We start from the raw sequence: 11,466 nt of genomic DNA, 5'->3' as shown, positions 1-11,466 counted from the left end.
TTCATGCCTTCACCCATTAAACCATTAAATTTCAGCAATTCAATAAAACAAAGCAGTTATAATTTTGAGGAAAAGCTATTTTGAAGGAGGTGGAGGTACCCATTTTATTGCACAATAAAAATGCTCAACAGTCTATATTAAAGGCTAAGTTGGGTTTATTTTCTTCTTTCTTTATTCATTCTTTCTGTTTTGTTTTGTTTTGAACTTATAACCTGCAGGATTGAACGCAAAGCTGCCATTATGGAAGTATTGACGAGTATTGCTAAAAAATTCAAATAAAGGAAATATTTGAAATGTTCTGAGAGGAAATGAAGATAGTGGTGACAATTCCACATATGATTCTTTCTCCATAAAGCATTCATAGAAATGACACTGTCCTCCCTCCACCTTGCCTAGGTGGCTGGAGACCCTTTAAGTCTTTGAAAATTGTGGAAGGACTCTTCCTCTCCAAATACAGATGTGGATTTTGTCACTGCTGTTTATTAAAAACTTTTCGTTGTATTTGCACTCATGCCTCTCTTATTTCCCCGTATTTGAGCTTCATGAAACTTAAAGAAAATGCCCATTTGAAATTTGATTGTACTATTTTCTTTGTTTGCTTGTCAGTTTTATAAGAGAAATGACATTCCCAAGGCTCACAGGGAAATTCCCTGTTAAACATTGTTAGCACCAATGTAAATGGGCTACCGAATCAGCTCTTTTGAAAATAATTCTTACCACTTCTCAGGACGATCTCGCAGATGATGGCTTTATGTAGTCTTTAAAAAAAAAAAAAAAACTTGGACAGTAAACGAATTAAGCTGGTAACATGTTTGACTGTATCCCAAAAGGAAAAAAAAAAAAACACTTTTTAGTCATTATCCTCTTTTTTTTCAAATAATTTTATTTAGGGCAGGAAAATAAAAATTAAAAACCCTGAGCTTAATTTTTGAGCATCATGGAACATGGCAAAATTTTAAGGTGTTTTCTTGTTAAAGCTGAAGTGACACTCTGGGGCAGTAAGGACCCTAAAGTGTGAGGGATGTCACATTTCTCCGCCCCCCCCCAAAGTGATGCAAGGACCTATTTCACTTTTTAAAAAGATTTGATAGCAACTCGCTTGAAAGGGATGGGGCTCACTTTTTTTTTAGAGTCAGTTTTTATGGTTTTCAAGTAAAACATCTCTCCTGCTAGATGAGCTTATTAGAAAATAACAGGATAAAAGGTCATTCTATCAGCATATAAACCGCAAAGATACTGATCCAATAAAATGATTATTTTATTGGATCAATTCTAACTTGTGGTCCTTTCAAAGAAACTGAGGCACCCATGTGGAGTGCGTTCTGGACCGGAAGGAGAACTTCTGCTTAAAGGATATCGTTTATTTAGCCGCTTTCCTCTGGAGAGATGCTGTTTGGCCTGCCCTGCCACTGTTATCTCCGAGAAGCAAAAGTTAGAATCGCTGCCCGATGTTTTTTGCCCCCCGGTAGATCTAATTGGAAGTGGCAGATCTAGAACCGATGAGCAGTGAGATTACACTTCGAGCCAACTCCTTTGAACCATGTTGAAAAGGATCCCATGAGCTAAAAAGTCGAGGTAAAACGGTTCCTTTGGGGAAAGATTTTTTTTGACTTCACCTGGTGTTTTGCAACCAATAGGATTTTAATATCCTTCCTCATTCCATCTACTGTCTGTGCGCCCTCTGTGAGCGCTCGGTAGATTGAGTGTCCTTCCCAAATAAGAAGTTTCTAGTATCACCTCTACGAGTAGGATGACGGTCATACATCTGTTCACCCTCCTCCCCCAGTCAGCAGCCCGGAGCTCTTCCAAAGGAAGGGATGCTGCATGCAGTGAGCGAAGGCTTTTGAATTTGGGGGCTCCCCCCGCCTTTTGCTCCCCGGGGGGTCCCCAGCTCAGAGCCTCCAGGCGCCCTTCGGCCGCGTGCCGGCGCACGTTCCCCGCAAGGCGCGTCATGGGAACGCGGGACGCTGCGCGCGCAGGCCCGGAGCAAACTTTCTGCAAGTGCAACTTGGGAATCCCTGGGGAGGCGGGGACGCAGGGCTCGGGGAGAGGAAGGGGCGCGAAGCGAAAGCGAAGGCGGCCAGGAGCAGAGGGGCGGATGCCCGCTGAGCCTGAAAGGGAGCCAATCGGTCAGCCGCGGCTGCTGCCAATCACGCGGCTCCCTCCAATCCCACCCTTGCTATTTCCAAAATCTCGGTCCCACTGCGCAGCTCAAATGTGGTGTTTGCTCTGCCAGTCGCTGGAGGACAGAGTGGGAACGGGAATAAGCAGAGTTCGGAGGCTAGGACAAAGAAGTTAAAGAGCGCCTAACATATACATGTTTTTGAAGGCGGGCAGAGGGAAAAAAGTCCCCCCAGTGAGGGCCTGTGAGTCTGTGTAGTTCTGATGGAGACCCCTTTGAGCAAGAGGAACCCGCCAGCGCTGAGATTAGCGGATTTGGCAACAGCTCAGGCCAGGCCACTTCAGAATATGACAGGCTTCCCGGCGCTGGCCAGCGCGGCCGCCCACTCCCAACTCCGCGCCGCAGCCGCGCACCTCCGCCCTCGGGACCTGGGCGCTGACCCCGGCGTGGCCATCACTCCGCTCGGACCCGAGCACATGGCCCAGGCGAGCGCGTTCGGCCTCAGCCCTCCCTCCCAGGCGCTCCCGGCACAGCCCGAGGCCCCAGCGGCCGCCGCCCGCGCTGCAGCCTCGGTCTCGCACCCGGGCGCCGGCACCTACCCTGGCGGCGGGGGCAGCGGTAGCGTGCAGTCCTCCGCGCTCGCGCCCCCGCCCCCAGCCCCTCCTCTTCCTCCCTCCCTTTCACCCCCTCCCCCTCCTCTTGGCCTCTCGGGCTACACCACCACCAACAGTGGCGGCGGCGGCAGCAGCGGCAAAGGCCACAGCAGGGACTTCGTCCTCCGGAGGGACCTTTCCGCCACGGCCCCCGCGGCGGCCATGCACGGGGCCCCGCTCGGAGGGGAGCAGCGGTCCGGCACCGGCTCCCCCCAGCACTCGGCCCCGCCTCCCCACTCGGCCGGCATGTTCATCTCGGCCAGCGGCACCTACGCTGGCCCGGACGGCAGCGGCGGCGGGGGCCCGGCGCTCTTTCCCTCGCTGCACGACACGCCGGGAGGCCCCGGCGGCCACCCGCACCCGCTCAACGGCCAGATGCGCCTGGGGCTGGCGGCAGCGGCGGCAGCCGCGGCGGCTGAACTGTACGGCCGCGGGGAGCCGCCCTTCGCGCCGCGCTCGGGGGATGCGCACTACGGTGCGGTGGCGGCCGCTGCAGCCGCCGCCCTGCATGGCTACGGAGCCGTGAACTTAAACCTGAACCTGGCGGCGGCGGCTGCTGCCGCGGCGGCCGGACCCGGGCCCCACCTGCAACACCACGCGCCGCCCCCGGCGCCGCCACCGCCGCCCGCGCCCGCGCAGCACCCGCACCAGCACCACCCCCACCTCCCAGGGGCGGCCGGGGCCTTCCTGCGCTACATGCGGCAGCCAATCAAGCAGGAGCTCATCTGCAAGTGGATCGACCCCGAGGAGCTGGCCGGGCCGCCGCCGCCCCCGCCCCCGGCCGGCGGCGCCAAGCCCTGCTCCAAAACTTTCGGCACCATGCACGAGCTAGTGAACCACGTCACGGTGGAGCACGTGGGCGGCCCCGAGCAAAGCAGCCACGTCTGCTTCTGGGAGGACTGTCCGCGCGAGGGCAAGCCCTTCAAGGCCAAATACAAGCTCATCAACCACATCCGCGTGCACACCGGCGAGAAGCCCTTTCCCTGCCCCTTCCCGGGCTGCGGCAAGGTCTTCGCGCGCTCCGAGAACCTCAAGATCCACAAGCGCACTCATACAGGTGGGTGTCTGTCCCCGGCCGCGCCGCCGCCGCCGCCTCCCGCGCCGCCGCCGCTTCTGCCGCTGCTTCTCTTCCTCCTCCTCCTGCTCGCCTTAATTTTTCCCTCCTTCTGCTGCTTCTCTTCGCATACGTATAACCCGGACATGTGACTTCTTTTTTTTCTCTCCCCCCTTTTTTTCTATGAATAAGTAATTCGATAGCACACACAGGCCCCGCGCTGGGTTCCCACACGGTGGAGTCTCCAGCGCTCCCGCAGCCCCTCCGCCGGGACCGGCAACGCGCTCCAGCCGCCGCCGCCGCCACCCCGGAGCAGAAGCAGCCACCGCCGGAGCAGGAAGGCGCCCAGGACGGTCGGCAGCCCCCTTCCGCCCGGCCCCGGGAACTTGGGGAGGGCGATGGGGAAGGAGGGCCGGAGCCGCCCCGGCGGCTCTTCCCTCCCCATCGGATGTCAGGTCCCGCGCGGTCGCCGTGCTCCAAAGAGCGGGCGTGCGAGGGGCGCGTGGGATTTGCTGCGGTATTGGGGCCGCGAGGCCCAGCTCGGTGTGGCCCCTCCTGGAGGGGAGAGGGGACCCTGTCCCTCCGGGGAGGGGTGCAAAATGCGAAAGTAATGCGCCCTCGGGCTTCCGGGGACCTTCCCCCTACGCACACACACTCGCCCACCGTTACACACTCCACAGTACACGTTCATGTGCACACACACATAACACGAACAACTTCACACACCCATATGCCCTCATACACCCCTCCCTCATTTCTGGAACGTCCTGTGCCCTGATGACACAATCACACTTACTCATTTACACACCTTCACCTACACCTATACGCACACGCGCCGTCACACAGTTTATCACACATGCCCTAGAGGGTGCTGGAGAAATTGGGTTCTGGCCATTTAAAGGAAGGTTCTCCTTGGAGGAGGACAGGGCGAGCTGCAGAGTCTCCAGCGGTCGTTGGGGCCTACCCCCCCCCGTGGGACTTGGAAGGAGCCCCCGGCACTCTGGGGAACCCTCCCGTCCCCACCCCGAGCCCTGCCGTAGGGGGTGCCACGGCCGCGGCCTGGGGCGTGGGATGTCGCCAGTGGGCCGTGTGGCCCTTGGAACAGACGAGCGCGCTGGGCAGAAGCGCTGATGAGCGCGAGTGCAGTCGGGATTTATAGGGACAGACAATATTATCCCTCGGAGGACACTTAAGTAGAGTTTACATTCAGTAATTACTTGGCTGATTTATCGGCGCGGCGACGACGAGGAGGCAGCGCCGGGCTTGGGCCGCAACGCCTGGCCAGCGGCCGGGGCCGAGGCCACTGGCGGAGGGGTGAGGGGGATCTGCGTGAGAAGCCGGGTCCAGGGGCCCGAGGCTGGAGCCCCGGGCCTTGCTTCTGTCGCCGGTACCTGACAGGCCTCCTGCGGACTGGCTCGCTGACCGGCTGGGAGCGCGTTTTCCCCCGAGTTCCGTTTGCCAGCCCCTTTCTTCTCTAATCGGGATCAGTCCGACTTAATGATTTTGCCAAAAGGAAGCGTCCCGCAAGGCTCTCGTAAAAACTCCCTGGCCCGCTAAGCCAGCTGCTGGCCCCCGTGCCCAGCACTTGCCGACGGGACAGGGGCCTGGGGCTGTGAGCGGGACGCGCGGGGCGCGCGAAGTGAAGCCGCCCCCAAAGGGAACCCCTAAAAGCGGAGCCCGCGACCTCGGGCCCTTCCCGCCTTTCCAGGCCTCGGAGGGGAGTAGATCATCCCTTGGCGGGCAGGGGGCTGCCCGGAGGTGAGGGCCGTTTCCGCCCGGGTCAGGCAAGGAACTGGAAATTGACTGCGCGGCAGCTGACCGGGTGTCGGCTCTCCGGCCCCCGGGGACAGGCAGCCTCCCGCCCTCCTCGAGGGCGGGCCCCAAGGGGGCGTGCGCGCGTGCTGCCGGGGGCGGAGACCCGGGCGCCGAGGGAACCCGGGGCCGTTTTGTTTTCGGGTTCCTTGTGCGCAAGGTTGCATTCTCGCCTGGCTCGCGGCGGCTGCGTGGGCCTCGCCGGGTCCCTCGGGCAGGGATGAGAGCGCCCTCGCGTTGATGCTCAGACCCGCGCCGGGTGTTTTGGGCCGTCCCTGGGCCGCTAAGCCACTGAGCACTGTGTCCAGAGAAACGCCAGGCCGGGCTCCCTGCCCCATCACAAGGCTCTCCCTTTTTGGGGGTTACCCGGGATCCCGGAACGGCTTGATCAAAGGGAATAATCCCCGGCCACTCCTGAAGGCCCATTTCCTGACCCACGTGTCCCCAATTCCATTTATAACCTTCCTCTGGGCTGGACTCGAGTTCTCACACGTAGCTTCCCTCACTCTCTAAAACTCTGTAAGTAGTTAAATTCTGACGTGATCCCTCTGTCAGAATCTGAAATGTAAACATTAGGGTCTCTCACCCTTTCTAGGCAGGGAGAATTTGCTAACTGCCCCCCTCCCCGTACGTAGGCCCCCCTGAATAAAAATAGGCAATTCTATCACCCTTTCTCTTTTTTGTACTTTCTTCCATCTCTCCTTTATCCCTGCTTTTCTACCTTTCTTTCCACTCCGTATCTGCCTTTTCTGGGTCTGATTCTCCCCCCCCCACCCCGCCCCGGTACGCGGGCCTCTCACTGTTGTGGCCTCTCCTGTTGCCGAGCACAGGCTCCGGACGCGCAGGCTCAGCGGCCATGGCTCACAGGCCCAGCCGCTCCGCGGCATGTGGGATCTTCCCGGACCGGGGCACGAACCCGTGTCCCCTGCATCGGCAGGTGGACTCTCAACCACTGTGCCACCCGGGAAGCCCCTGGGTCTGATTCTTAATGCTTCTCTTTCAACATGTGCAGTGGTGGAGCCAGCAATGTCCAAGCCGTTTATTCTGCACAATCCAAGATACTTGGCTTGTGCAGAAACATAAAAATTCTAAAAAGCAACATTGCACATTTGCATAGGGTGAATAAAATTACTTAAACCTCCATGATGAAGAAAAGCTGATTATAATTATTTTTGGAAGAATGCTATATTAAATTAGTATTAGCCAACTTAAAGTGGAATGTAGAAATCGGGACAAATAACCAGTGTTTTGATAAAACTCGGTTAACTGTTTTTGTTGCAGCCCCTCTACAGAGAATTTTTAAAGGTTACGATTATCATTGCATTATGTTGTGTTTTTCCCTCTCTTCATGACCCAAGGCAGGAGGTATATTAAATAATATAAATATATTATAAATATTAAATGATAATATTTAATTTTGCTTTAAAGCAGTATTTCCAGGTAGTATATGTTATATTCCAGGCATCTGAATACTTTTCAGATGTGCTAACGTACTCTGGCATTGAAGCAATTAGCATTGATGAAATTAAAAAAGAGAAAATTACACTGAAATATTTGTACAGGAAAGTCCACCACAGAAATTTATGTACACTAAGCTGTCTTAATAGTTGTTTGGCTTTTTAAAAAATAAATTGTCAGAAACCAAGGAAAAGACCATATCTTGTGTGTCACCAGAGTAGCTGCTGAAATGTAGAGAAATTCAACTCTATTTTTTAAATCATTTAAATATAAGGAATATATTTATTATACCACAATATGTATGAGATAACATGTTCAGTTATGGACTCAAATACATCAAGTTCATGGATACTAAGGGGAGGGGGAAAATTCATAGTTACCTGCTGTCTTCCTGTTTCTGCTTTTTAATACCAAAGTGTAGTGTGGCTGCATATCTGCTCGTCTTACTGAGCATTTCCACCACCTGGACCTTGGGCCTTGTGTTGAAAGGCCCTGTGCTCCTGGGGTGGGTAGGGCAGCTTAAAGGGGCAATGGGCCCAGAGACTCTGGTAAACAGTCGATCTTTTTTGGTTGTTAAACAGTGTTAGAATAAGAAGTCTGCTTATGCCATCAGGGGATGCCAGGTTCTGGCTAAGGCTTGTAGTCTTTATTAACGTTTGTTAAGGTTCTGTTCCTCTAGGGTCTCAACTGCCCAGCAAGTTGTGAGGAAAGCTGGTAGAACGAAGAGGGCAACAGCCTATTCTCTGCCCAGCTAGGCTTATAAAAAAAATCTAGTGGTGGGATCATGTTTTTCACAGACGTCTTTATTTCTGGAGAGAACAGGATTTTGGTGTATTTCCTTTCCTTTCCCATCAGGGAAATCCTGGGGAACACTCTGAAACAAAATGCCATTATTATAATTTTACTGCATCACCCCCAGTTTACTTTTAATTGAGAATATGTGTTTGTCTTTTTTCTCTTTTTCTTATGGTCTTCACCCAAGCTGTGGCTTTGGAAGTATTTTATCAGCATTTATCTTGACAGGGGATGGGCTTGAATTTTTGTGTGTATAGACCCTGAGGGGAACAAGGATGCGGGAATCTGGGTCCTAGCTGGATTTCAGTGTTAGAGCCTGGACCATGCTCTAGCCATTCTCACCTCGACCCCTATGGTACTTCGGGGTTGACATCCAGCCTCTCGCAAGCCCAGGTCCAAGGAGAGCCTCCAGGCCAGGGGACACCAGGCCCATCCCCGCAGCATCCCTTCCCTGTTGAATCCTGGAACATGGGAATTAGGAGTTAGACTGGGAGTTGGTCTTCAGGAGGATGGGAAGATGCATCCTCATGTCTGCTCTAAGATTTCTCTCTCAGGTGAGAGGTCTCTGAAAAGCACTTGTTAACCTTTCCTATGTTTTATTGCAGGAGAAAAGCCTTTCAAATGTGAATTTGATGGCTGTGACAGGAAGTTTGCCAACAGCAGTGACCGAAAGAAACATTCCCACGTCCACACCAGCGACAAGCCCTACTACTGCAAGATCCGAGGCTGTGACAAATCCTACACCCACCCGAGCTCGCTGAGGAAGCACATGAAGATTCACTGCAAGTCCCCACCACCCTCTCCAGGACCCCTGGGCTACTCATCGGTGGGGACTCCAGTGGGTGCCCCCTTGTCCCCTGTGCTGGACCCAACCAGGAGTCGCTCGAGCACTCTGTCCCCTCAGGTGACCAACCTCAATGAGTGGTACGTTTGCCAGCCCAGTGGGGTCCCCAGTCACCTCCACACCCCTTCCAGCAGTGGAACCACTTCTGAGTCTGACGACGAGGAGATGTACCGGAACTCTGAAGGCGTGCGGACCATACATTAGATTTTATTAGTAATAATAATAATAAGTACAACAATGAGTGGGAGCCCTTGGACCGTATCCTAACCTGAGACAATGCCGAGGCTGAGACAAACTCGTGACTCAGACTTGCCACCGGGTCTAATTAGCCCTATTTATTCAGTATGAAACCCTATGGTGTTTGTACATTTAATTAATTTAATTAAGATATTTGGGTTTTTTTCCCCCTTAGAAAACAAACAAACAAAAAAACCCAACCAAGCTGGACTTGTGTGTTGCAGGGGCACAGGACTGAGAGCAGGTTGTACCACATGGAAAATGAATGGAGAGATTAGTGAATCGAGACACACACTGCCAATGCCATATATATAGTTTTTACAAGGGTGAGAGAAAGAGCATTAAGTCAGAACTCAACACAGCACCAAGGCCCTTTGCATTTCCTGGAGTGCCTCACGAACGCCTTTGACACCATCATGGGCTTCTCTGGAGCCTCTCTGCCTCCTGCTTGGGCCCTAATTCTGCAAAGGCCTCTTGATTGTAAACCACACACGTGCTGCATTGCCAACAGATCTTGGACTGTACCTGTGTCCAAAAATATTTGTAAAAACCCTTTAAGTTCTAATACTTGTAATTTTTAATTTCCACTCTTTTATTACTGATCTCACCTAACACAGTATTTTTATACAGGATTACTTCTTCAGTACCCTGCTTGTATGGTTTGTTTTTAAAAAAAGATGCAGCAACCTAGTACATCTCCATATATTGTGCCACCGTGATTGTTCCAGCAACAGTGGAGAGAAGAAAAAGCTGCTGCGGTAGACAACTGTGAAACTGTGATATTTTATAAAATAGAAGAAATTCAAGTGCTTTCTTTTTCCTCTTTTTTTTTTCATCTGGAATCTCAGAGCCTGCCTCTTTACTCTGTCCAAACTTCTTGTGTAATAAAGAGATTATGTTTTAGATCATAAGTTCTTTGGGATGCCAAAATTAACAGGCAAGTGTAAGGAGGTGTGATGTTGGCAACATGCCTATTTTGGGGGGAAGGCTGTTGTTTTACAAACAGGGCAATCCCTCTTTTATACTGTTGTATCGACCTTTTAAAACATCTTTACTTTTCAGTGCTGGAAGTTGCATTTTAATGCATTTTCTTCCACCTGAGCACTCGGAACTCTCCCACTTGCAAATGACAATGTATGACCTACATTAAAAGAGGAGAGGGAGTTGCTATACATATTAAAAATTTTAAAACGTTTATAGTTACCACCAAACACTGATGAATGTGTGACCTTTGCCAGAGCTGTCAAGCTAGGACAAAAAAGGTCAAGGACCTAGGACAGTAACTCTTAGTTTATTTTCGGTTGGTACAACAAATCTCGTGTGCAAAACGTAGTCCATCATAAACATGATACAGATATACTAAAGAGCACTAATTTATCCTCAGAGACCCTGAAGACACCCCCTTCCCAGGGTTTGTAGAAATTTGTTTTGTGTGCTGTGAGTGGTTGATGTACTCTTGTTGTTAATAACGTGTATGTGAACACTATTTGTACAGTTGAATTAATTTATTTTCAGACATCATCCTTTTTTTTTCCTGGAAGAGTTCAAAGCACACCAAAGAATTATATTATACATTTTGGTGAAAGATTGTCATTTATGATCTACGATTTATTTTAAAAAAAAGAAAGAAAATGGGAAAATATATTTTTAAGCTTACTTGAATGAACAACGTAATGTGAAAACCAGGACTCTTCCTGCATGTCTCTTTTGCATTGTGTTGATGAGATTATATATAGTTTATAGATATATTCTATTACTAGTACAGTGCATGGTGCTGTCACTTTGAAAGCCTTTCAATGTTGTCTTCAGATTGTTACGGTGAATATGAAACATGCAGACCCTCCTTTATAAAGAAAAAGACCATAAAACTTGAATATAAAATAATTCTACATTTTTAAAGTTTATTTGATTTTCATATTCACTTTCAAAGCTCTTTCAAATAGACAAAATAAGATGAGGTATGAACTTCGGGGGGATAATTTATGTATCGTAAACTTATTCGAACAAAATATTCCTGATTTATAATTTGTTTTATTTATACAACTTTTTCAATGGTAGTTTGCACTATTCTTTATTATGCTACAGGTTTATTTATTATGAAACAAAGGAATATGTATTTTATGTATTTTGCCATGCATTGGTTAACTCTCTGCCACAGATTTATTGGTTCCTGATACACCTAAAATAAAAACATAAAATGTGTACCTCCAATAGAAAGCAAGAATAATTATGAAGTAAAAAATTTAATAAAGGTATTCTTCATATGTATTGCTTATGTTTTACGTGATGGCGCATAATGCCATTCTCTTCCAGACAGAACAGGTTGCTCATGTAGTAATCAGAAGGTTCTCCTCCCTTGATCTCTTTATTTCTTCACCCTCCCCAAGCAATGAAATACTTTAACAGCTTGGTCTAATTTACAGCCTAATCTAGAAAGTACAGTATATTTATGAAGACTAAGCCCTGCAGGTTGCACAGAATGGTAGCATAA

The 11,466-nt window shown here is 50.5% G+C and overlaps 1 protein-coding gene across 1 annotated transcript; it reads left to right on the top strand.

The window, feature by feature from the left end:
* Nucleotides 1-1,778: 1,778 nt before the first annotated feature.
* ZIC5 (Zic family member 5) lies at nt 1,779-11,194 on the top strand. Its single transcript, XM_079902999.1, has 2 exons — nt 1,779-3,832; nt 8,500-11,194. Exons 1-2 carry the CDS (start codon nt 2,386-2,388, stop codon nt 8,940-8,942), a joined length of 1,890 nt encoding a protein of 629 aa, XP_079759125.1. The 5' UTR covers nt 1,779-2,385; the 3' UTR covers nt 8,943-11,194.
* The last annotated feature ends 272 nt before the right edge of the window (nt 11,195-11,466 follow it).

Source organism: Stenella coeruleoalba (genome assembly GCF_951394435.1).
Source record: "Stenella coeruleoalba genome assembly, chromosome: 18".
In the NCBI taxonomy this organism is placed as follows: Eukaryota; Metazoa; Chordata; class Mammalia; order Artiodactyla; family Delphinidae; genus Stenella; species Stenella coeruleoalba.
The sequence above is the reverse complement of the archived record's forward strand: the minus strand, read 5'-3'. Positions and strand labels throughout refer to the sequence as shown.

Coding starts and splice junctions, on each gene's coding strand:
- ZIC5 (XM_079902999.1), top strand. CDS start 2,386: ATGGAGACCCCTTTGAGCAAGAGGAACCCGCCAGCGCTGAGATTAGCG. Junction 3,833..8,499: donor CCACAAGCGCACTCATACAG/GTGGGTGTCTGT, acceptor GTTTTATTGCAG/GAGAAAAGCCTTTCAAATGT.